Source organism: Emydura macquarii, unplaced genomic scaffold (assembly GCF_026122565.2).
Source record: "Emydura macquarii macquarii isolate MOO-44397 ecotype Brisbane River unplaced genomic scaffold, CSIRO-AGI_Emac_v2 contig_2531, whole genome shotgun sequence".
Lineage (NCBI taxonomy): Eukaryota > Metazoa > Chordata > Testudines > Chelidae > Emydura > Emydura macquarii.
In genome coordinates this window covers 6422037-6448034 of record NW_027132668.1, presented here as the reverse complement: position 1 = coordinate 6448034, position 25998 = coordinate 6422037, and the positions used below count along the sequence as shown (strand labels likewise).

General features: G+C 38.6%; 1 protein-coding gene across 2 annotated transcripts in view; it reads left to right on the top strand.

Moving 5' to 3' along the window:
- The window catches only part of UPF3A (UPF3A regulator of nonsense mediated mRNA decay), a 39597-nt gene extending 13690 nt beyond the window's left edge, over positions 1 to 25907 (top strand). The window contains exons 3-10 of one of the 2 annotated variants that reach the window (XM_067563636.1): positions 3927 to 4033; positions 7665 to 7763; positions 7888 to 7998; positions 12312 to 12367; positions 12463 to 12621; positions 15045 to 15205; positions 21626 to 21864; positions 24599 to 25907. In XM_067563636.1, the coding sequence (XP_067419737.1) occupies positions 3927 to 4033; positions 7665 to 7763; positions 7888 to 7998; positions 12312 to 12367; positions 12463 to 12621; positions 15045 to 15205; positions 21626 to 21864; positions 24599 to 24666 (1000 nt within the window). In that variant the 3' untranslated portion in view covers positions 24667 to 25907. Of the gene's footprint in view, positions 1 to 3926; positions 4034 to 7664; positions 7764 to 7887; positions 7999 to 12311; positions 12368 to 12462; positions 12622 to 15044; positions 15206 to 21625; positions 21921 to 24598 lie in introns of both variants that reach the window. The other variant, XM_067563635.1, reaches the window with a different exon arrangement.
- The last annotated feature ends 91 nt before the right edge of the window (positions 25908 to 25998 follow it).

The window sequence follows — 25998 nt, the reverse complement described above, 5'->3', positions numbered from 1 at the left end:
GAACAATTCTGGTCACCCTTGTTCAAGAAAGATGAATTCAAATTGGAACAGGTGTGGAGAAGAACTCCTAGGAAGATCAGAGGAATGGAAGACCTATCTTAGAGATCTTGGTGTGTTTAGCCTAGCAAGAAGAAGGCTGAGTGGGAATATGGTTGCTCTGTATAAATACATTAGAGGGGGTAAACAGCAGAGAGGATGAAGAGCTATTTAAGCTAAAGGTCAGTTTTGGCACAAGAACATTGGATATAAACTGGTGAGGAACAAATTCAGGCTGGAAATTAGAAGTTTTCTTACTATCAGAGAAGTGAGGTTCTGCAACAGCCTCCCAGTAGGAGCTGTGGGGCAAACAAGTGAATTAGTTGTAAGAGAGAGATTAACACATTTATTAGTAGGACTGTATGATGGGGTTGCCTGTGCTGGTGAGGGTCAGGGATTGGCAGCCATGGGGTCCTTTCTGGTTTATGTCTTTTGTTCCTAAAAGCTCATGCTTCAGGGCTCTAGTTGGATACCTTCCGGGCCCAGGAAAGGATTTTTTCCCCAAGCGTATTGTGTCTTTATTTATTTTATTTTATTTTATTTTATTTGACTCCTTCCACTGATGCATGCAAGATGGCACAGCTGAAGATGGGGCACTGGATGGGGTGGACCAGTGCTCTCATGCTCAGAGTTTCACTGATAGCCATGTATGGGGTCAAGAAGGAATTTTCCCTCAAGTCAGATTGGCAGTGACCTTGGGTTTTTTTCATTTTCCTTTGCCACATAGGGTGTGGGCCACTTGCTGCAATCATCTGGTATATCTCATTTAATCAGCTCACTGCCATTGGAGGAGGGCCTTGGGCATTGGTGCACCTCAGTCTCTACTTTCTACTATTTTCTGCCTGTGGCACATAATAGTCTAATCTCCTGTGGGGCAGTAATACTTTGGTCTAATTTAAATTGTTGGATTTAGTGTGTGGGTGCTTGGTGTCAATGGTTGCCTGTGGTATACAGGAAGTCAGTCTACACCTACTTCCAGACAGCAGGTTTGATGCAAGGATTGAGAGCCACAGTTACCCAAGACCCATCCTCAGATCCTACCTTTAGATGCCAGCTTGCTTTCTTCTATCAGACATGAACTGCAATAACAACAGACAAATGGGTGCTGGAAGTTATCTACCAGGACTGTTCCATCCAATTTCAGTCCTTACCCTCCACCTTCCTCCCATTCCCCATCTCTCTTTAGGGACCCTTTTGATGAAAATCAGATAAAGTAAGTTTGTAAGTAGGAGCCCTAGAGGAGTTACTGCTGGAGTGGAGGGGAGAAGCTTCTACTCCCGATATATCTTTATTTCCCCTCTCCCCTGAAAAGGGATCCTAACATAGACCTGAGAATATTGAACAAATACATGAACTGTTTCAGATTCAGGATGGCAGGATGGCAAGTAATGCTTGCCTGCATTGTCCCTTCCCTTCAGGCTCAATACTGGTTCATGGCTCAGCTTACAAGACACATACTTCAATATTGCCATCCAGCCAGCCCACAGGAAATACCTGTAATTCATAGTAGGGCCCCATCTCTATCAATACAAGGCTCTACCATTTGGTCTCTCCACATTACCAAGAGCCTTTATAAAATGAAGCACATCTGAGGAGACAGGGTATTCATACGTACCCATATCTAGACGATTGGCTGAATTATGTCCTTCTCTTATTCAGACAGCTAGCCTTTTGGTCAATTATGAAGAATCATCTCTCAACCAGCCAGAAACAATAAAGTTTATAGGAGCCTTAATTAACTCCAAATCAGCGAAAGCATATCTTTCAGAAGACAGATTTATTTATCTTCAGATGATAATCACCAGTATCAAATCGACTCGATAAACTACAGTAGGAAACTGCTCAGACTTCTGGACCACAGTGTCAGTTTGCACAGGTGATGCCGCTAGCCAGACTTCACCTGCATCTGTGACAAGGGTGTTTAAGATTGGTGTATCACCAAATGAGCATGTGGGTTGTTGTCCCTGTACACATTCTATCGGCACTGAATTGGTGACCCTAAAAATGTTCAGAGAGAGGTGCCCTTCTCTGCCTCTCTTACACAGACATTGATCACAGATGCATCAAGCACACAGCTGGATCACCTCCAGATATAAAGGATTTGGTTTCAAAAGGACATGATTCTTCACATAAATGTTCTAAAATTATGAACAATCAAAATAACTTCCATGACATTCCTGCCTGTTCTACATAACTCCACGTTACAGTTCCTCTCAGTCAACACATTCGCAATGCACTATATAAACAAGCAAGAAGGTGCCTTTTAATCACCTCTATTTCAGGAGGCAATCAAGTTATAGACATGGCCTCAACAACATGATATTACCCCAGGTGCTCTTTATCTACCAGGAGTCAGCAATAACCCAGTAGACTTCCTAAGCAGACAATTTGTCACCTCCCACAGGTAGGTTCTGAAGAGCTCCATCATCAAGCCAATTTTTCTGTGGTGGGGAAATCTCAATATAGAATTGTTTGGCACCAAAGATAATAAAAAATACCCCAGCCTTTTTTTCTAAGCAGGCATGAGTCTGGGATCATTGTAAGACACCTTTCTTATACCTTGGTATCAAAGCCTCAAGTATGTACACATTTCCACTGATTTGCTTGATTCCACGAGTGGTGTGAAAAATCAGACAGGACACAGTTGCACTGGTCCTGATAGATCCATATTGGCTAAGACAAGTCATGTCTAATTTTAATGGCCCGGATGTAGGCCACTAGTCTGCTGGGCTGGGATCGAAGGCAGGAGATAAGACTAGTTACCAAATCAAGCCAGGAGATGGTTACGAAGCTCAAGGAGATAGGCTGTGGGCTGTGGTCGAAGGCAAAAGTCAAGACAAGATGGGGGAAAGACAAGATCTGTAGTAGTAGCAAGTTAGTGTCTGTGTTGCTACTCAGACTGCTCCTTGGGGCAACTTCCTGGTTTAAATAATTGGTGTGGACCAATCAGGTGACTGCAGGGTTCTATCATTTTGGCCTCTTGGGGCAGTACTTCCTGCGATGCCTAAACCTCCAGTAATTATTGGTTGCTGCTTTGCTCCCCAGTGGCGACATAGATTCTGTCAGGCCACTATCCCTGCTTTTTCATAGTTCTTCTTATCTGGGATTCCGAATTGGCAACGGAACTGGGGGATGGTTGCAGCAACTCTGCTCATCATGCCCTTAGGGTGTGGGGGGCCATGAGCACATGTAGGGCCCCCAGGCACAGCCCCAGCAGACACTGCTTTTTAAAAGATTCTGCAGGGATGGGGAGCATGTGGGATCCCCACAGATGGCAACATCTCAAGGAACACTGATTATCAGGTCAGTAACCATTCATTCTTCTAATGGAAATATAAATAACAGTAAATTACCTGCTGGATTTGCATATCTGACAAAGAGATATCACTTGTTTATATTTATGAGTCCCAGGATATATTCTTGTTTATCGTGTGCTGTTTATCAAAATGTTTAATCTTTTTTAAAGATGAAAATCTATAAAGACTCAAAGCAACAGTTTGGCAACTGCCAGTGAATCTGATCTTCCCCTCCCCAATAATAGCAGCAAAGGCATGCTCAAGAAGTACCCAGTGGCATTGCCAAAATCCATAGCTCTTATGTCACCATCATAGTAAAGTGGACCTAATGACTGTACGGGTGCACAGAATGAAAAAAGAGACATTTGTTTCCTAGTTGCAGGATGTGGAATACCCTGGAAATCAATTGTATTTTGCTCAATCCTGTGATTTGTTAAATGTGTGTGTAAAAGTTGCGTTCTGTGATAGGCAAGTTTAATGCAGTCATTTCACAAGGGAGATAAGAATTATAACAGGATTTTTCTAATTTTGCTTTTTTCTTCATTCCTAAACACGACACTAAATAACAGAAAATAAAATTGTTTCTTGTTACAGTCTTTATCCTCATCTCTACTCAAGAGCATACATTAATTTTAGAAATCCTGATGACATCATTCTTTTTAGAGATCGCTTTGATGGCTATGTCTTCATTGATAATAAAGGTTCGACTATTTACATTTTAAAAAAATCTCAGTGCAACGTGTTTATTACATTTTTTATTTTTTCTGGAATTAACATATAAACCTGTATCCTTTGTAGCACTTCAGAAGAGTAAGTATTTTGGAAATCTTTACTCAGTATAAGTAGTTAATTACATACGGAAAAAAATAGTTAAAAGAGCATCAAGATTGCAAAGTCAAACACTCAAAAGTTAAGAAATGTCAGAATTAAATTTGCCTGGGCAGTCTTAATTTGGCTCCTTTGTGCGTATGATAGAGTCTTTATTTACGTGATCACATACAATTTTTTCCACGGGTCTCCTGCCCCATTTGGGTGCTTAGGACGGTGGTACTCACCGAGTGGGTAGCGACTCAGTATTTTTTTTTTATCCTCATCATTCAGCATGTGGTTACATGCCTTATTTACCACACCATCCAAATTATATTAATTTCCTCTTGGGATGTCTATGTAACTCCTCACCATAGTATCTGAGTACTTTACATACATTAATGAACTGATCTTCACAATATGCCTGGGAGATAAGGTGTCGTTATTTATCCCATTTTATGCCTGGGGAATGGAGGCCAAAAGTGCCCAGACCCCACTACTTTTGGATGCCAAATTGGAGATGCTTATGGCCTGATTTTTCAGAGTACTTAGATTTTATTGCACTTTATATGTTCAGAGCATAGTTCCTATTGGCTTCAGTTGCCATTGTGACTGCTCAGCACTTTTCCAAATCAGACCTCAGATGTCTCAAATTGGGTATCAAGAAAATGTGGAGCACACAATTAATGGACACCTGTGAAAAGCTTGGTTTAGGAAACTTGCCCAGTATCACAAAGGAACTCTGTGTCAGAGACAGGGATAGAATTTAGTTCTCCAACTGCCTTAACTATGAAACCATCCTTTCTTTTCCTGCAGTTCCCTGCCTCATTCAGTACACTCCTTCCAAATTCTGCAACAAAATGAGATGAGTCCTACAGACAACAACCTCTGTCACTGCACATCCCTCATTCATTCATTCATTCATTCCACCATTCACACTGAATGAGTCTGGAGACCTGTTGTTGAGGATTGTTATAAGGGGGTCAAATTAAGGTTGTACAGATAACTTTGATTCTGGCATTTCCTAACTTTTGAGTGCCTGACTACAACCTTAATGATCTTGTAACTTAAGGTACATCTACACTGCAACTGGGAGTATGCATCCCAGCTTGAGTAGACAGACATATGCTAGCTGTAATTGAGCTAGTGTGCTAAAAATAGCAGTATAGCCAGGGGAAGCATGGTGTGTAGTGTAGACACATCCTTAGTTTTTAAATGTAGTTTTCTAGGTTTTTAAGAAATCAAACTGAAAAACCAAAAATCCATTATGTGGAAACCATATTGACCTGCATATAGGTCATCAGCAGGGGTGGGACCTTTAGATCCACAGCACAGACCTCTATCACTTGAGCTAACTGAGTAATCGGTGGCAATAGCGGACGGTTATCCTGTATATCAACCAGCCACCAGAGAGGGATGGGATACTTAATTTGCCATTGGGTTTCACGCTATTGCTAGACAGCAAAGGAATGTTGAGATACAGAATTCCAGGGTCTGGAGAGGAGTGTCTTCTAATGGTTAAAGACTTCATATTCCTTTGCCCTGAGACTGTCCCTGTCTTCACTCTCTGCTCCTATTCCTCTCTTGAGCTCCTGTCCCGGCTTCCCCGTGCGCCTATTCACTCTCCTACGTCTTTCCATCTACCCTTTTTCCCCTACTTCCTACCCCATCCTTCCCTCTGCTATTAACCTCTTTTTCTACCTTACCCATGGCTCTTGCCATCTCTGTCCTCACCTGTGCTCCTGTTATCCCTCTCTTCTCCAACTCCTGTCCCTGTCCCACCCCATAGTCCTGTCCCACCTCTTCACGTATTACCACTGTCTCCCCTGCTCCCATTCTCCCCCAGACACATGGTGTTTCTATCTGCTCCTCCCCAGCTCCTGCCCTTGCCCCATCCTGGTTCCTCTTCCCTACCTACCCCACTGCATATGGGTTTCTTCCTAATCCTTGCTGCATGCAATCAGGGGGAGCACTGAGAACACAGGAGAGACCATCTCCCTGCTCTCAGTTCTGGTATTCGGTGACACAGCAGTCCAGGGAGTAGTGAAGAGCAATTGCAGGGATAGTCCTGCTCAGCCCCTGCAGACTTGGGATAGAACATGTTCAGTTACTTAGTGAGGTGGCACAGGTGCAAGCAGGTTGGCACATAGGAGCTGTCAGGGACAGAGCATGCTCATTGGAGACAGAATCTTTGGAGAATTTAGCAGCCAAACTCTAACAGTTCTGTACTGAGCATGTACCAACTGAGATTTTTTAGAGACATATAATTTTGCCAATTTGGGGAATTTTCACAGGGATGGTAAAAAACACATCCCTGACAACAGGGTAAACCCCTGCCAAATTTCAAGTCCCTGCTTCAAAGCTGAGAGATGTTAGAGCTTCTCAACAAAACAGTTGTAAGAATATTTTAAATGTGGCAAAAATTGTATTTTTCCCTCAAGCCAGGTTTCCCAAAACTTTTTGGCTCAGTCTAGTTTCCAGTGAACTAGGACAACTTTTGAGTAAACTTAGGCAACTTTTGGGTGAACCTGGGCTGATTTATGGTTTTGAGTGAAAAACAGGCAAAATTCAAAAGTTTCACATGGTTTGACTCCAAATAAATTCCATCTGTTTCGTCTCAATTGTTCTTTAAGTTTTTTGGGTTTATTCTAATCCCACAATTAGAGCAGAATTTATGGACTGAGAATCTATGCAAGTGAAAACAAGAAGAAGGCTTGCACAAACCCATGTAAACTAAAATGACTGATTTTCACACAGCTTACATGTTGCTAAATTGAAATGGAGATGCCATTCCCTTTGTTATTGGCTTTTGCGCAACAAAACTTTATAGAAATATTTCTATTGTTTTATGCATTGTAGCCATGTTGATCTCAGGATATTAAACAGACAAGGTGGATGAGGTAATATTTTTTGTTGGACCAATTTCTGTAGTGAAAGAGCGGATATTTGGAGCTACATATTCTTCAGGTCTAGCCAACATCTTCATCAACAGAAATTTGTCCAATCAAAAATTAATCACACACCTTTTTTTCTCAATTATTTTATGTTTATTTCCAGAATAACAAAAGTGATTATGCTGTATCTGTTGGACTGAGCTCTTATATGTCAGTTTGTAAACTCAGTGAAAATCTTTATAGATTTACAGTCAAGCTATGAATGATAAAAGAAGGGGTTGATAGTGGAACTGCTGATCTATCTTAAATTATAACAGTACTGATAGACATATCAAAATAAACTAAGGCCAGTTTTTGTTCTGGTACAAATTGTGTACAACAGTACCTGAAATTAAAGTGTGTAATTCAAGTACATATTTATTTATTTTACTCTGTAGATATTAATGTACTACATATTATTTATCTCTATCACTGGAGTCATTTAAATAGCAATTTAGGGTGGGTTTTTCAAAAGCACTCATCATTGACTTCAATGGAAACAGTTATGCCAATGCTGAATGCTGTTGAAAATCTCACTGTTAAATCACAAGTATCTCCCGATCTAAAAATTGAGTATTTGTTCTCTCTTAAGGTTTGGAATATCCTGCTGTGGTGGAATTTGCTCCCTTCCAAAAGATTTCAAAAAAGAAGCTAAAGAAAAAAGATGCAAAAGCTGGGAGCATTGATGATGGTAAATACATTTTCTTGATCTCATGATAGAAAAGCTACTCTGTTTATTGTTAATAAGATACTAATTTCTGTCACAGAATATAAATACTTTATTAATGTGTTTTTTCAAAAAATTGTTTTCACAGATCCAGAATATAGGAAATTTTTAGAAAGTTACTGTGCTGATGAAGAGAAAATCTGTGCTAATCCTGAGACTCTGTTGGGAGAGATTGAGGCAAAAACAAGGGAACTCATTGGTCTGTTTGCTGACTTTTTTCCTCATTATTGATAATTTTTAAAATATGCTTTTTCATGTTTTTGGGATACTACCAGCAGGATCTCCCACATTCAGTCTGGCAGTGATTGAAAGTATATTTATGTTCTCATTCTCCATTGCAGTAGCGCCTACAGCCACCCTCTGTGGCCCACTTCTGCTGCTTCTACATGCATGGAACTCACATATTCTTCAGAAACTGGGCCTTAATATTTATAAAGGAATAGTCTATTAGTTTATTGTTGAAAGATGGTAGAAGGGCAAAAAATGATAACCCAAAACGAAAGAATGGGCGAGAGCCTCAATATTGCACTCAAACTTGTTCATGATTCTTGGTGCTTGCATGGTGAAAGGTGAAATACCCTGCCAAGATCATCTGGGGGCAGCCTGAAAAAAAATATATGCAGGCAGCATGACTTTCACATTCTAGAGCAGGATCTGTACACATCAGATCAAGATTGATCTTTTCAGGATTAAAGTATATTGGGTTTCATTGTTCAGGTTTCAACCATGTGAACGTAATTAATAATACATATATTCATATAGTTCACGGGTGTACTGCAAAGCAAAAAACACATTGTATTTATGAAAAGTTCCAGAGGGGTAGCTGTGTTAGTCTGTATACAACAAAAACAACAAGAGTCCTGTAGCACTTTAAAGACTAACAAATTTCTGCAGGCTTAAGCTTTTGTGGGCTGCAACCCCCTTGGTCAGATGCATGAAATAGAAATCAGATCGGAGGTATAAATATACATCCAAGGGTAAGAACTAACAATGGGGAGGGTAGGTGTAAACAAAGTCCATTCAGTTAGAGTAGATGAGGCCTATTCACAACCATTGATTAGAAGGTGAGAATGTGTGAACACTGACAATTACTTCTTGTAATGAGATGAATAGGCCTCATCTACTCTAACTGAATGGACTTTGTTTACACGTACCCTCCCCATTGTTGGTTCTTACCCTTGGATGTATATTTATACCTCCTATCTGATTTCTATTTCATGCATCTGAGGAAGTGGGTTGCAGCCCACGAAAGCTTATGCCTGCAGAAATTTGTTAGTCTTTAAAGTGCTACAGGACTCTCGTTTTTATTGTATTTATACCTTTTCCTGTTCCATTTTACTGTATAAAAACAGCCTAATTTTTTCCCATTTGCAATTCAGCTTTTAAAAAAAACACAACTGTTGGACTGACCCTAGAGATTAGCCTTTTGATTAGTGCTTTGCGCTGCTATGCTGGAGACCCGGATTTAATTCTCACCCTTAGTTTCTTGTCCCAGGAAGGAATAGTTGTTAAGTAATGTTAGATACTCCTAATCCTTAGCACCACAGGACATGAAAAACCAAGAGTGGGGATCAAATCTGGATCTCCTAAATGGCACTAACCACTTAGCTAGTTGCTAGAATAAGCCCATCAGTTTTTGGAGGAGAGAGCAAGCTTGTTTTTTTGAAAGGTGAACTGCCAAAGGAAAAATGAAGCTGTTTTTACAGAGTATAGTGGAAAGGGCATAAGCAAATTTTAAGTAAAAGTGTTGCAGGCTTTGGCCACTAGTGATAAGGAGTATTGTTGATAGACTCAAAGGGAATCAGTCCTTTTTAGTCCTCGGCTAGAAAGAGAGTGACTGATGACAATCATTGAGTGAGGATCAATAAAAATGGGAAGCTACACCCTCACGAATCTGACACAGACATAGGGAGGACCTGGGGCAGAAAAGGATCATTTTTATTTACAATTTGCAATTCTGATTAAAAATAAGTTTTAGTTTTTTCACAAACCATCTAGTAATATTGTTATTTTGTACTGAATACTATAACTATTTCAAAATGTATTTTAAACCTGACAATACTAGGATTTTTCCGAAGTCAGCCAAATAAAGGCTTTGCAGGATGACATGATATATGTGTCCACATCTTCAAGGGACTGCATACAGAACATGTACTCATCCATTAGCTGTTATAATTGACTAGGAGAAATTTAGCTGTATGCTGTTCCCTTATTTGGATATATAAAACTAACCAATCTATTTTGATCACTACTGTTTCTTAAATTTACCATACTTCCCCCCCATGCATCTCCGCTGGCACTCCTACCCTGCAGGATTGGCATTGATACTTGCTTGTGTAGTAGGTGTGTGAGTTAACAATTGACAAAGGAATATCTGGAGCTCAGCAAAAGGTAAGGATAAATTAGAGGAGAGGTGGAAGGAATATTACTAAGGACACTAAATAAATCTATCATCAACAAAGCTTGAAAGTGTGTTACTGTTGCAGATGTGGAAATTCCCCAAGAAGGTGTAGCCTTACTTGGCCAGAAGGTTTCCCTAGATATTTCACAGCAATCTGAAAATCACTAAGCCTCCCAGTATCTTAATAAGATTTTCTAACTCCAAATTATTCCAGCTATTAATGAAAAAGGGATAACCTTGGAGTTGCAGGTTCAGTATTGACAGTATCTCAGTTCAAGGAGGTTCTTCAAAATGGCTTTTTAATGTTTTGTTTCTATTAAATCAATTTGTAGCAGATCAGATTAAATTGTCCTATGTTTATTTTGCGTTATTTTTCTCAAATGTTGTTTGAATTTACAACCATGTTAATGTCAAAACCAAGAAAAACGTATTTCAGTGAATACCATAGCTCTAGTTGAATTGCAGAAGGGCCTAGCTAGGCCTTCAGAAACAAGAATGTAACTCTTATTGAAGTCGGTGAAAGATATGACCATGTATCAGAGAGCAGAATTGGGCTTCAAGTTCTCAGAGGGCTCCAATGTGCCTCCCAGGTCATGTTAGCTCAAATGAGCATGTTTGATGTCTTCAGTTTGGATGCTCTAGATCTTCAGTTTCAGTGTGACAGAATAATGTAATACAGAATTCAAAAGCAGAATTTCTTTAACAAAACTAAGGTAGATTCAGCCTTCTGCCCATGTTTTTAGGGAAGAAGGAAAAAAATTAAAAGCTATTGCTTGCATAGAGATCCTTTTTTCCTCTTAATGTTTCAGTTGATTTCTTTTTAAAAGTTTGTTCATGTTTTTAAAAAAGCCTCTATATTTGCGTTCACAATTTTGTAAATACATATTTTAATAACAGTTGCACCATAATAATTAGTAATGATTAATGAATAATAAATGAATCAATCAGATATTTAAATGTCTACATTCAAATATTTTCAGGACATGAATTTAGGCCAGGTTTAGTCATATTGTTTTAAAGTTTAAATATCAGATAAATGAAACCACAACTTCAAGGAAATGTACTTTTCCAACTCTGTTTTGTTGTGGCTTCAAAATTATACCATGCCCACTAATGACCATTCCATCCCTCCCTCCTTTCCCTTTTGTATTTGCTTGTCTCCTGTTGGATTTAGTGAGAGCCCCGTACTTGCATCTTTAGCCCTAAATGTTCTTCTTCATTATAATTCTGTTCCTGCACATCTAAAACTGACAGAGGATCTCCAGCATTTTCATAACTACTTACACCTATAACGACACTGTTTCAAGTTTCAACCCACAATTAATTTTTTGACTGTGTGAAAATTCAGGGTTGTAATCGGAGATGGCATGGAAGCTGCAAAGCTTGGATCTGGCTCAGAATTTCTGTAAAGTTTGTGACTGTTTCAATCTGGTGTTTTAGTTTGGGTTTATCTCTAGTTAAAATGGAAACAGTGTCAGACCCATATCATAAGAAAGACAGTTTGACATAGTACATATTGACACTCAGGAGAGCTGAGTTCTCTTCCTGGTTCTGCTGTTGCCTGATGTGTGACCTTGGACAAGTCACTTCACCTTTATGTGACTCATTTGCCCTATCAGTGAAATGAGGATGATGATACTACCTTTGTAAATGCTTTGAGATCTGTGGATGAAAAGTGCTGTATATGACCATGGTGATGGTAGTATAAGAATAGCTGGATGGCCAAGTGCTGCTATACCTGTGTTAAAATTTAGGAATACATTTTGAACATATTTGTTTCCTTTTGTAAATAATATTTTGATAAACAGCAGAAAAAGATGTCCTCCCTGAAAATTAAAGTATATGATTATGATTCAAACATTAAATAAGCACAGGAAATATCTCTGGCTCTCTTACTTCTAGTCTCCTTAATGATGAAGAGCCAGGGATCCTTTCTGAGTGGAGAGATGGGGGCACTTTCTGACATATATATACCTCTTGAAATAAAGTGTTATATATCACCTAGTTCCCTTACAGTTAAAGCTTAAAAGAAAGAGCAAGTACCTATAAGTAAAGAAACAAGTACATATTTTAGGAGTTGAACACTATATCACAAATTTTTTGTATTTTAGCTAGAAGAACAACACCTCTTTTGGAATATATTAAAAATAGAAAATTAGAAAAGCAGGTAGGTCCAGACTTTTGACTGAAGCTCAACTTTTTATGTTTCAAGAATGTTTTGCATTTAGAAAATTTTATATAATCAATTTTGCAATTCTTCAGAGGATACGAGAAGAAAAAAGGGAAGAACGAAGGAGGAGAGAATTGGAAAAGAAACGTCTGCGAGAGGAAGAGAAAAGAAAGCGCAGAGAAGAGGAAAGACGTAAAAGAAAAGAAGCAGAGAAGCAAAAGAAAATTGCTGAAAAAGAAATAAGGATCAAGGTAATTTTAAGAAAAAATTGAAATGATTCTTCATTTGAAATTATTCAAAATTTATTTTTCTGTCTCCCACAAACTTCTAAACTACTCAAATGAATCAGGCAAAATAAAGTCAAATTTAACTCAGGTCCCATGATAAGAGGTTTGTCAAGGAGGCAGGGACAATTGGGATTATAGGATTTTTTTAACATCCCTTTTTTGAACTATTTTTCTAATTTTGTTCTTCTAACTTCACTTTTTGCTCATATTGTAGCCATGTTGTGGATCCCCAGCATTAAGGCTGAAAGACTTCTGGATTACTATAGGGCCTCTACATTTTCCACTACAGAGTGCTTGTGCTTGCAATATGCCACACATTTTTTTCTGTCATCCACAAGCTAAGAGCTCTTGTTGACCTGGGGCCAGATTAATCTGGGGTGTAATTCCACTGGCCTCAGTGGCCAGAACCTCCACTAACCTAAAGTCTGAGTCTCCCCCTTGATAGCAGAATGGTCTGTGGATCCATTAGGTTTGCCCTCTGAACCATTTATTAGACTCATGCAGAAGTCTATTTCTGATATAAGATCCATAGTTTTGTTGTTTTATTACATTGGTTCTATTTCTAAAAAATGTCTTTTTAATAGGTCTTTATTTTTACATAACTCTTGACATTATGGTCTCATTAACTACATGGTATTCAGCAAAAAGAGTGAATGAAATGTAGCACCCAATATGACTGACACTACTGAGATTAGATTCCAATTGTAAACAGAGGAATTAGGGACCTCTACTAGACTTTACATGTACTGAAAAGATATATTCAAGTATAACTGTATGAATTTACATATGTTGGTTTACAGCTTTCTACAGTAGTACAATATTCTGGTTTAATGTAAGTATACAAGCAACTTACTAAGATTGTACCAATATTTTGTATTTTTCTTTAACGATAAGGATAAAGGATAAGGATTGTTAAGAAACATCCATGACAACAATTAGGGCCTAAAACTGTAGCACCAAAGGTGTGGTAACTAGATTGCACTGTTCTTTCTAATACATGTCTAAGCTTAATAGATAGTGGCTACATCCACATTTTATGCTATTAATCAGTCCAATCATGCAAAACCTTATTTCTAAGAACTAAAGGTAAAGGAAAGAACTATTCACACGAATCAGGTTTGCAGGATTGGGCCCAAAGTTTATAGGGTGCTTTGAAGACATAAATTGATATATAATTAATAATACACTGTATACCAGTATTATTAATTATGCATGTTTGAGCATCAAGACAAGAAACATCTTTTACATCTTCACATGAAAAGAAAAGGAAAATCACTGTTCACTCCAAAATGTGTTGTTTGGAAAGTAATTAAATATTACTCATGTATCTATGACAATTGTGTTCTGAAAGAGCTCTTCTTCAGGTTTGGGAAACAGACTCAGAGTGGCAAAGCTAAATACAAGGTGGAACAGATTGTTTAGCATAAGTAGTTAACCTATATTTCAAAGGACCATTCAAGGTGAAGTGGCCTGTTAACTCCTCTCCAGTCATGGGGGGAGAGGAGGAAAGGAAGGGATGGAAGGGGAGAAGGCAGCTGAGGAGGAGTTATTAGTGGGTTATAGATTGTTGTAATAAGCCTTAGATCCAGTGTCTCTATTCAGGCCATGATTTTTAGAGTCTAACAAAGTTATGAATTTAAGCTCCCAAGCTTGTCTTCTGAAAGTGTTGTGCAGGTTTCCTTTGAGGATGGGGGCTGGTAGGTCAGATATAGAGTGATTACTTCGTGAAAAGTGTTCACTCACAGGTGATAATGGTGTTTTCGTCTTATCATTTTCCTATGTGAGTTCATTCAAGAACATACTGATTGTCTGGTTTACCCACATAGTTGATATTGGGGCAATATGTACCAGTATGTCTCAAGCTGCTCATGTGTTGCCAGTTTTTATAAGTTACCTAGAGAAGTGAAAGGTTGATCCTGTTTCCTTTGAAGTATTATGGCAGTTTTGCCATTGATTTCAATGGAAGTAAAATTGGGCCCTCTTGTGGTATGATTTTGACACATAACTGAAACAGTCTTTTGCCTGTCTCTGAGCTATGCTGTAAATTATTTCAGAATAACACCCTTTATAGCTAATACCCAGGAGAAGAAAGTAAGTAAGCATGCATTCTCCAGTATTTTTTGTAGGAAGTCATATTTTAAAGATTGCAGCTGCATGATTTGTATTGTAGTCTAGTCATCCATTAATATAAGTAAACTGCCTTTTAAATGTCTATTTTAATGTTGTGCTTTGCAAAAAAAAAATTAAATCACTAAAATAAAAGCTGAATGAAATAGGTTTTACAAATTAGTGTTAGCTGGTGTACGTTGGTATATGTCAATAAGAAGTTGTCGAAATGTCTAAGGGTGCATAAACACTTATACCTTAATATAGAAATTATTTCATAGCTTCTTAAAAAGCCTGAAAAAGGAGATGACCTGACCAGTGAAACGAATAAGGAAAAAGGAGAAGAAGCTGATATTGAAGAAAGCAAATGGGAAAAATCACCTGGATCTGGAAGTATAAAACCCAAGCCACTGGAGGGTTCACCAAAGGAACTTAAGGAAAAGTAAGTACTGTTTATTTTGTAAGGTTGCAATTTGGATCCTAAATAGCCCTATTATGAGGTCTTATGTGCTGCTTAAGTGGTACATTGCCCTTGTGCTGTTTCCCAGCACAGGGATAGATTTCTTTCTGTGATTGCTCCTCTACATCTTTTTCTCTTCATTTTCCTATCTGTATAATGAATGTAGTAACAGCTTACCTCCCTGATAGGGGTATTGCAAGGGATAATTAATTAATGTCTGTAAAGTGCTTTTGAGATCCTGGATGAAAGGTGCTATATAAGTATGAAACATCATTGATAGGCCCATTGCTATTTCACTCAAATGCTCAAGTATTTGTCAGTATTGCTGCAAAGCCCTACAAGGTAGGCTCGGCCAGTGCCCTGTTCCATGTTCACACAGCTGAATATATTTATTTCCCCTGAAATGGATAGCAATAATATTAATGGCCCAATAACGTTCTCCACTTCATTTTCTTGCATAATCAAATACAAAAGCCTTCATTTCTTCCTATAATTTTAGTGCCATGAAACAATCACATATATAACCTTAATAAGAGTTATGTGCATTCATTCTAAGGAGAATGTATTTCAAAACATCTTAGCAATGCACTTACAAATTTGCAGTTTGGACTTCTTCACAGTTTCAGACGAATGAGGGCATTCTACAGGGTAAACTGCCAATGGTCTTTCATACCAGCTATTAAGTATTTTAATATTACAAAGATCTACTTTTAAGCCTTGTGAAATATTTACATAGAAACTTAAGCTGAAATTAATGAGTGTGCAAATTCCTCAGATCCAATTTGAATCAAAGGAAAATGTAGTGCTTGGCAGGACAAGCTAACCTCATGTCATTGTAACAATTTGAAAGGTACATTTATTATTTTTCTACGAGACGGTGGGCATTTTCATGAGTATTTAATTAATAGCTTTAGAAATGTGTTTCTTCATGCACCATACAACAGAAAGAATTAATATTTTGTGATTCCTCTTTAGTGAAGTTTGTTTCTAACTTCTGCAAATCACAGAGGTCCTCCATGGCCATTTTTGCAAATTCAGAGCTGTAGGGGCTTGCACCCCAGCTGCAACTCCTCTTGAGGAGAATGGTCAGTGGATCTGTGACATTCCTGTGACCTCTCCCACCCCAATCTCAGACTGCAGCAGCACAGAAGGAGTAGCTGTGGAGCTGGCACCACAGCATGCAGTGGGATGAGCACCAGGACAGGAGAGGAGAGGATGGAGCAAAATGCTCAGCAGCACATTGCAGCTCCACCATCTCCTCTCCCCTCCCCTACTGTGAACAACAGAGATGACAGTTCCTCAGCTCCCCACTCCCCCTGCAACACCTAGTCTAGGAAGGGGCAAAGAAGGGTGAGGAGCCCCTGGAGCTGTTCCCCCCGCAACCTGGAAGGGGGAGAGGGGACCTATGGCAGTCTCCCCCAGGCCTGGGAGAAGGGGATGAAGAATTTAACAGGAACAGAAGTGAGGCTGGTGGTGAGAGGGAACTGAACTAGGAAAGGCTGAACTGATGGTGGAGGCTGGGGAGACTGAACTGAGGCAATGAGGACTGATAGGGACTTACCTGATGGGATAGAAGGTGATTCAGGGGCTGAACAGTTGTGGGTTGGGACTAGGTGGGGTCAGAACAGATGAGAAGATTGGGGGACAGGATTAATTGCTGGGCAGAGGGACTGGCAGGTGTCACCTGAAGCCAGAATCACCTTACCCAAAAAATTTGGGAGAGTGAGCAACACTAAATGTCACACACACACACACTAGGGATGGGTAGGGAGAGTTCAATAATCAAAAGGTAGACCAAAAAACCCCAGTGTGATGGGGTTGGCACCCGCCTCTCATGAGCACCCCTTTCTGGTCAATGGTTTCTTCAGTGGGTCTTCAGTGACTCAGCCCTCCAGCCAAGTCTCACACACTGTCTGTAGGTGGAACAAACGACGCTCTTCTGGGATATATAGTCTGTACTTTCTCATGGTCCTGGTATCAGGCTGTACTGCCAAGGTTGCCTCCTAACAGTCCAATAAGATCCATTGTAGTACCCTCTGTTGGTGTGTCCTTTTCAGCAGCCCTCCCTGGGCTCAGTCTTTAACCAGAGCAACAGGGCCCATTCTAGTACCCTCACTTGGTCTAGCTAGGTTCTGGGCTCAGTCCTTGCTCTATGTCCACAGCCAGCTAGGAGCTCCTTCTTAGCTCCCACAGTCTTCAGCAACCCTTCCTGGGTTCAGTCCTGCCTGCACTGAGCTATCTGTGATTCTGCTGCTCTTCCTGCTAACCAGGAACCCAGTCCTCTCACTTCCAGCTCCAGGCAGCAACTGACTGCTCTGTCTCTGTTGCTTCTTTTCATATGACACTCTGGCTCCGGATTGGCCACTCCAGCAATGCCTCTGATTGGCTGCTTCCCCTGCAGCCACTCTAGGCCACCTGAATGACTTCTTCTCTGTTCTTTTCTGGAGCGGGATGAGGCAGGGCTGCGAGGCCTCCAGCAAGGGGCCTCCAGACGTAGTCCATTCCGTCACACACTGTGTAATCTTTATTTAAAAATCTCATGATTTGGAGGGGGTTGAGCAACTGACTTATGATTTTCGATCTCTGGAGGGGTCCAACTTGCGATTTTTTGATCTCTTGAAGATGGCAATACTGCACCTCTTACAAATATTTCCAGCATCTTGTGCTTCTTCTTGTACAGTGGAACTCTATGTGTTCCATTGCAAGCAGAATACAGGGCAGACATGTCGCTAAGGTTTATGTGCTAGGAGAGATAATTGAAACTTTACATTTCTGCAATGCTTTTCAACCAAGGATCTCAAAGTGCTTTGCAAGCATAAAAAAATGAGTCTCAGGACATCCCTATGTAGGTAAGCTATTATTAAATCTGTTTTCAGATTAACAGACTGGAGCACAGAGTGCTTAAGGTGTCACAGTGAGTCAGTTGAAGAATAAGAATTAAATTCTAGGAGTCTTGACTCCCACTTCCCTGCTCTAGTCTAATAACGTATTACTCTGTCCCACAGGGGGGTCCTCTAAAGTTTTCTATCGAGCAGTATGCAGGGAAGTGCAAATGAAACTACCACTTGTATTTTTAGGGATGTACCTCTTGGAGATGCAGAGCAAGAAATGTTCTCATAAAGGCAAATAGAAAAATAAAGAGAATTTGTTCAGTGACTAGAAAATACAAATGCTGAACTAATTAGCTTAAGAAATGGTACATTACACATTTTAATAATACCTAGCCCTTATGTAGCACTTTTCATCCATTGATCTCAAAGCACTTTACAAAATATGTGAATATCATTATTCCTATTTTATAGATGGGAAAACTGAGGCTCGGAGAAATGAAAGTTGTTTTCCTACGATTACTTATCAGGCCATTGGCAGAATCAGAAACAGAACCCAGTCTACTGAGTGCCAGTCCAGTGCTCTATCAATAAGGCCCTTCATTTTTGTTTTTTACAGATTTTTACTGAAAAATCCCTAGGTTTCACTAAAACTATTATTTGGTTTTTTTACCAATTTTCACCTGAATTTTGGACCACTCCAGTACATTAAAATACTGACTATGTTAAGAAAATTCAATACTTTACAATAGGTAGATTTGTTTATGTTAATAAGAAATTAGTCTGAATGTGAAAAGTAAGGCAATGTAGTGGATGACACCGCACACACACCAATATGTATATGTATGTTCGTACTTTAGTCTTAAAAAAGGAAATACTGGAACTCCACAAATTTGGCTCCCTGCTTTGGAACGAGAGCTAGCAGCTCAGTTACTGACCTGCCATCTTGCTTTCCGGAGTAGGAGCCAGGTTAGAAGTACTCTTATTTTTCTCGATTTGTTGCTTTTTTTCTGTCCTCCCATTCCTGAATATTAACGCTGGTATTTACTCAGAAAGCTATGCACTAATTTTTTGCACCAATTTTTACTTTTTTTGTAATTTTTGCAATAAACACTGATAAATTGAAAAATGAAAGGCCTTGTGGCCACCTTGCCTCCTTATCATTATTTTTGACTAAAGGTTTCAGATATCTGGCACAATCCTCTAAGGGGTTGAGCACCTCTTGAGCGATAATGAGAACCTTCCCTTCCTACTGCTTAGTGAGAATTGAGGTCACTCAGTAGCTCTCAAGAGATACTCAGCACCTTGCAGGATCAAATCCATTATTTGAGAATAAGGCTTGTATCCTTTGGCAGAACAACATAGCATTTACAACAGACCCTTTATGTGTGCCAAAGAAGGCATTAATTTAGTGTTTCAGGTGTAACACAGCATTCTTAAAGCTGTACAGCTATAGTAAATATGACCTTTTGCCTTTTGAGTGCTTTTTAAATTGTGATGAATGGTGTGGCTTAATAAGTATATGGCTATGATCTATTTCAATTGGATTGAGGATCATAGTTGAACTGTTATTTTGTAGCCTGGAAAAGCATTTGAGGGGTTTGATTGCCTATTACAGATCACTTTTTAAACTAGGAGAGCAATAGCTTTCCCCGTAAATGAAAACCTCAACATGCACATAAGCATGCACATGCACACACATGTATTGTTATAGACTAGGTTAAAACTGATGATTGTAACAGGCACCCTTCATTCAGCATAAATATAAGAAACAATAGTGGTCTCCAAGTTAAAGGCCACTCAGGAATTCTAATGTGGTTGGGTAGAGGGGTTTTCCCTGAGGTGGGAGGGAGAGGGGGAGTGTGTATGTGTCTTTGTGTGTGTGTGTGCATGTGTGCGTGCAAGAGAAAGTCAACCTGAACAAGCAGCGCAAAGACATTGTCTCCTGTTGTTTGGTTCCTCTGTGTTCAGGGAAACAGGACTTTGTAAATAAACAATTTTGCATGAAATGTACAGGCTCCATCTGCCATTTCTCTTCCCAACTGCAACAACCCACAGAGCCCTGAACTTTACTAGCTGCTCGTAAGTCTCCTCCCTCTTTATTTTCTCTGAATTTCTGCTTTCTTCTTCCCTGATTGCCTAACCTCCTCCTCTTCTCTCTAGCTTTTAACTATTTTATTGTTACTTCACCCTTACCTACCTGTTCCTTACAATGGATTCTTTACAAAGCTCTGTCAGCCACTGCTGAGCTTGAGTTTGCTCTCCTCATCACCTTCCATCCTCTGAGCCACCTTTAGGTAAATCCACCCTGCCAATTTCATTCCTGTAGCACTTCTAAATGAGGCTTTCTCTGTGCTTGGTAACAGGAAGAGTAGGAAGCAAGGTGCTAAGTAGGTCCTGCAAGAGCTAACCTAAAAGTGTTCTTCCTGCATGATTGAGTGTTCTTCAAAACTTCATTGGGTGCTCATGGAGTCAGTGCCTACAGTTACACATTTTATACGTAAAAGCTGAAAAGATAAAGGAAAACAAAATAGGCATAGTTAGTCATACCCTGGAGAGCTAAAGTAGTATTTACTAGTAAAATACATATTTAGAAGTATATGCCCCTGTTTTAATATCTCTGTAATTGTGTAAGTTTCTGGCATGTCTCAGTGAGAGCTGCCATTTTCCATCCACTCATGTGCTGACACAGGGCCCAGTCCTGTGAAGTGCTGAGCAACCTCAATTAACATTGACTTTTGGTTGCTGGCACTCAGCATTTGCAGGTGTGGGCCCATTCTTTGTGATAAAGGAAGTGCCAATCAGCAGATCACTACATGGCGTAAGCTGAAGACTTTCATTGTTCCATGATTTACAGGAAAAAAACGGTGTGGAAAACATAGAAGAATTGTTCGTATTAAACCAAGTTAATGAACAAACAGGTGCTAATTAACAATAAAAATGTGACAAATCTCCAGACTCTCTGATCCATGTTATTTGCTAATTAGCATTTCCTTTGTCACAAGGTAAAATATCAGAGGCTGGCAAAATTGTATATTCTTGTTTTAATGTGAATTACTTTTTATTTCAATTATTTTCAATGTTTCAATTTTCAGTTGAATTACTCACTTTTTATTTCACATTTTTTTCAATTATTTTTTAATTTATTTTATTTCTTAGGGCATGATCCTGCAACCCTTACTTATTATATATATCATTAACATAAAGAGCATATTTATGTGAAGATTTCAAATATGAGTATGGGTTGCAGGATGATCTTGAAAGCAGTTCTGAAGTAAATCTGATTTTCTTTTCAAGCCAGTGCAAAACTTGGTTGCATGTTTTTTTCTGCTTCCATTTGAACTGAATGGACAATGGAGAGCTGAATTTATGGTGTACAAAACCTGTAGCAAAACTGCAGTGCTTCCCTTTTTTAATTAAAAAGAAAACGTAGCCTGACTGTGGGCCTGATCTAAAGCCTGTTGAGGTCAGTAAGAGTTTTTCTGTTGGCTTCAGTGGCCTTTGAATCAGGTCCTGTGAGCAGAATTTTATCTAAGTTAATTATTTGTGTTTTTTCTTGTTTAAACACACATAGGTCACAAAATGATAGTGATAAAGAGCAAAGGGATTTGGAAAGAAGATTTCGTGAAAAAGAACTTGAAAGACAAAGGTATCGATTGGATGATGGCAGAAAGCATAGAGCTCACTATGAGTTTGACAAGTTTGTGAGAAGGAATGAAGAAGAGCTGAAATGGGGGAAAGGATACAGCCAAGACAGAGGGAAGAAAGGGAACCACAACTACAGCTTCACTGTGGAGGCCGTAGACAAACTCGGTAAAGAGGACAAGTGTGATGACATGGCATCCAAAAAGGAGCGCATAAGAAATAAGGTTCTTTTATTCATTTAGGATAATCTTTCATTAGTAAAATATACCTCAAGGTTACAAGTTTTACTTTTGCAATCTCAGCATAAAGATGCTTTTTTCAAGAAAAGCAATTCTTTATTTGATTTTCAGTAAAACCCAGACTTCTGTTTTTTAAAAACAGCAGTTCAGATAATTTAAGGCGATAGGGTTTGTCTTCTCTGGTCAAATATACATATAATATTTGGATTACATTGTATTTTCCTTAGAACATTAGTCTTGGAAGCCCAGCATTTTCTGAGTGTTTTAAAAGTTATATCAGGGTGATCTATAATAGAGTTTAGTGGGCCAAAGTTTTCTATCTTTTAAAAGTGAATTTATTCTAAGTAGAATCTTTACTAGTCAGACAGATTACTGTCTGGATTTCAGTTTTTCAGTGCTTAAAGTAAAAGTGAATAAATAGTTTATCCAGAAACTAGCATATTTAGAAATGTTCAGTACAGAAGATAGGAAAATAGATCTTCAGTCTTCATTTACCCTGCCCTCAGGTAAAAGGCTCTCCCTGGTTGAGGGCAAATCACCGCATTGAGACGTGCCAACTCCAAGGAAAGAACCTGTTAAAAAAACAGCCACAACTGGCCAACTTGTTGAATGGGAGCCACATTCAGAAAACCATTCTCCTATCTTCACCTTGAAACCTGTGGTGGCCCCTTTCTGAGGGTGTGGGCTTTGTAATTTTAGAGGACATGTCAGATTGGTTCCAAGAGATAGCTGCTATTGGTGGCCTCATCCTCTCCCCATTCTAATCATGTAGAAGTTTTCCACACAAGATGATTGACGCTGTCTTGTATGGAGTCCACTCTGTAATGTACACCTCTTCTGAAAGGAGTTTTCAAACCAGGCTCAGGCAAGGTCCCCATGACAGTGTGCCTCCTGAGGGAGTTGTGGTGTCACTAGAGATAGGACAGGCAAGGAGTAACCTTCTTCTTTTTCTCTGTCCCTCTCTCCTCCCCCCCCCCCCCCAGCAGCTGTCTGAATCTCTGTTTACAAATATTTAAAAAATATTAAATTGATTTAAATCATTTTATAAAAAATGAAACATCCAGTTGAGCTAACACTGTTTATGCCAAGTTTCAGTCTGATGAACATGGAAGCTGTGATGGATAAAGAGGGTCTGTGATATAAAAAAGCTGACCCTTTATAGTAATGGTTCTAGTGGATTCTATGATCATTGTTCTTCACAGGGTTAAGGACAGTATGATTGCTGCTGATAGGCTGGATGTGTTGAATAGAGATAAGTGGCATGCTGATGTGGTTGCTCACAGCACCACAAAACACTTACTACAACCTGTTCTTAAACATCCTAAATAAAAAGTGTGATATCTGATCGAAAGAAATGGAAAATAAAGGGAAAGCAGGATGAAACAAGGCTGAAGTTCAAGCAAAGAAGGAGAAAGAGAAACCTGATAATGAAGGCTGTATCAGTGAAGGGGAAAAAAGAATTAAGGAAAAAACAAGACCAAAGGGACTGAAAATTGTGAGAAAGGTGAAAGGCAATAAGGATTGAGATGGAACAGAATTCAGTGCTCTGCAGTTTTCTTAAAATGGCCTATTCCATGTCATTTTCTAGTCTGAACCCTGCACTTTAATACAGATGTTAAATATGATCTCTCCATAGCTTCAAAATCTAATGTTTGTGATAATTAAAATAAATAGCCTCATTAGGCAGAGGCTTTTAAGCAGTAACCATTCACAATATTTTACACACACACACACACACACGCTGAAAATTCTTGGGTGCATTTAATAGTGACTGAAACCATCATAAATACATATTTTAAGTGCACCCAAGAATTGTCAGCATTCTCCTTTTTGGGAGTTTCAGGTGCTTTTTTCTTATAAACTGGCTGCTATTTGGTATTCAGATCAGCAAGTTTCTTATGATTTCAGTCATTATGCCTATACAGTTAGCCATTCTCCCTTTGTACTCATTTTGTTTCCTGATTCACATTAGGTGGTATCCACTTTACTTTTATAGAACATGAATATGGGAGTGGAATGTGGTGGGGTTGGAGATATGATTACTGGACAGATGGTTAAAAATTTGCATCCCTTGTTTAAATTTTATTAATGGCTCATAGGCCAATACGGTTCTACACACACATCAATAAAGGTGGAACAACAGAAGATAATATACTGAATTCCATTTGCAGTTCACTGTTCTAGTTTTATCAAGCCCTAATTTTCTAGTTTCCTGCTGATTAATATTATTTTATTATATTTGTATTTATTGTCTGACATTTGTGTATAGAGCCATAAGTGTGCATGGCACCAGTTATTGTCCTCCCTAGCTTGTATTATACATTGTATGAAAATTTACCACAAAACTCTCTTGGCCTGTCAGATAATTACATGTGTAATTTTTCTCATAGTTTAAATTAAATGTATTATAGTAATTCTGTTTTTACAGCTGTTTTATTTTACTCAAAATACTTGGCTCCCAAGAATAGTGTTATAAAAGAGGTGGATAATAACTGCAAAGTCTGTTTTCATTACTCTTCAGCTTTTTCCTAACTCTTATTATATGCAAAATGATGTAACATAAAATCCACTTTCTACATACTCAGATTAGTCACTTTAAATCTCACATATGTGAATAAAAGATAGTTTTCTCCAAAAAGTTAACCATATGCACTTCTTTCTAGGATCGTCCAGCCATGCAGTTATACCAGCCAGGAACTCGCATTCGAACACATACGGGATCTACAAATAAAATCTGTGACTGCAGTGGGAAGTCCTCTGAAGATGCCTGTGATAGAAAGTATGAGGCAGATAATTCAACTGGAGGTGGTTCTGAGAAGAGTGAAGAGGCAGAATGAAACAAAAGGGATAGAAAACTTGTGAAAAAAATGAATTCAAGATTAAATTTCTCCACAAAATATATAAGGACACTTCAGAAAACTATAATAAATCTGTCTCTTTCTTTAAAATGAAGAAAATAGTGATCAGAGGCAGATAAAATAGCACATAAAAGAAATGCAGCTGCTTTTCTACAAAAAGCAGAAGCAAACACTGTTTGACTAATTTAGTAGTGGTTCAATATTTTAGTAAGTTTACCTTTAGCTAGAAAACATCTAATAGTTTTAAACTAGTATTTATATAAAACTTGTCAGAAAATATTTCACTTAGTCAAGCTTATTAAATTGAGAGAAATAAAGAAATGTAGATTTGCATCAGTTTGAAATCTGAGGCACTTTAAATGTGTTCTGTGAATGGCATTAACAATATAGGACCCGATCCTGCAAAACACCACCAGGCATAATGCTTACTACCGAGAGTAGTGCTATTGAAGTCAAAGAGACTACTCAGCAGAACTGCACTGTCGCCAGTAGTGTTTACAGGATTAGTCCCATAGTTTGCAAACGTTTATTGATATCTGTACCTCATTGTGTTTACATTGTTTTTCAATTAACTGTAGTGTCAGATAAGCATGAATAAAAGCTACCATATGTTGTTATAAAATTAGTCATTCTCCTAACCACTTTTACATTTTGTGTTCTAATATATTGCTGTGTTTATAACAGAAAAAGCTAACACAAACTTCAGCACTTAAACACTATCTGGTTTTACTAAAATTGCTTTTTTGTTTGTTTTTATTTCTGATTTTTAAAAAAATGGTTGTACAGTAATGACTTTTATATGTTAAATGTTTCACATAAGTTGCATTTGCAGGATTCGGAACATGTATGATATATGTGTTATAAAATGTAATTTGTTTGAAAAAAACACACATAGCAGCTCCAACATTTCATTTTGCAAGCTTAGGCCAAATTCTGCCCGCAGATGCACGAATATGGCTCCCAATGTCTTCTGTGACAGCTACATGTCCAGGGCAAAATATGGCTCTTTGATAGTTGTATTTTAAGACTGATGCACTTTTCAGTTGTCTGAAATCAAGATCTGCTTTGTCAGTGAAGTTAAATATTAAGAAGTTTGTTTATTTTTGACATCCTACTTTGAATATTTTGTTATTAAGCGTAACATCTGATTGTTCTAAATGCAACATTTTTTATTCCTGTTACTTTTTAATTCCCCCTCAGCAAAA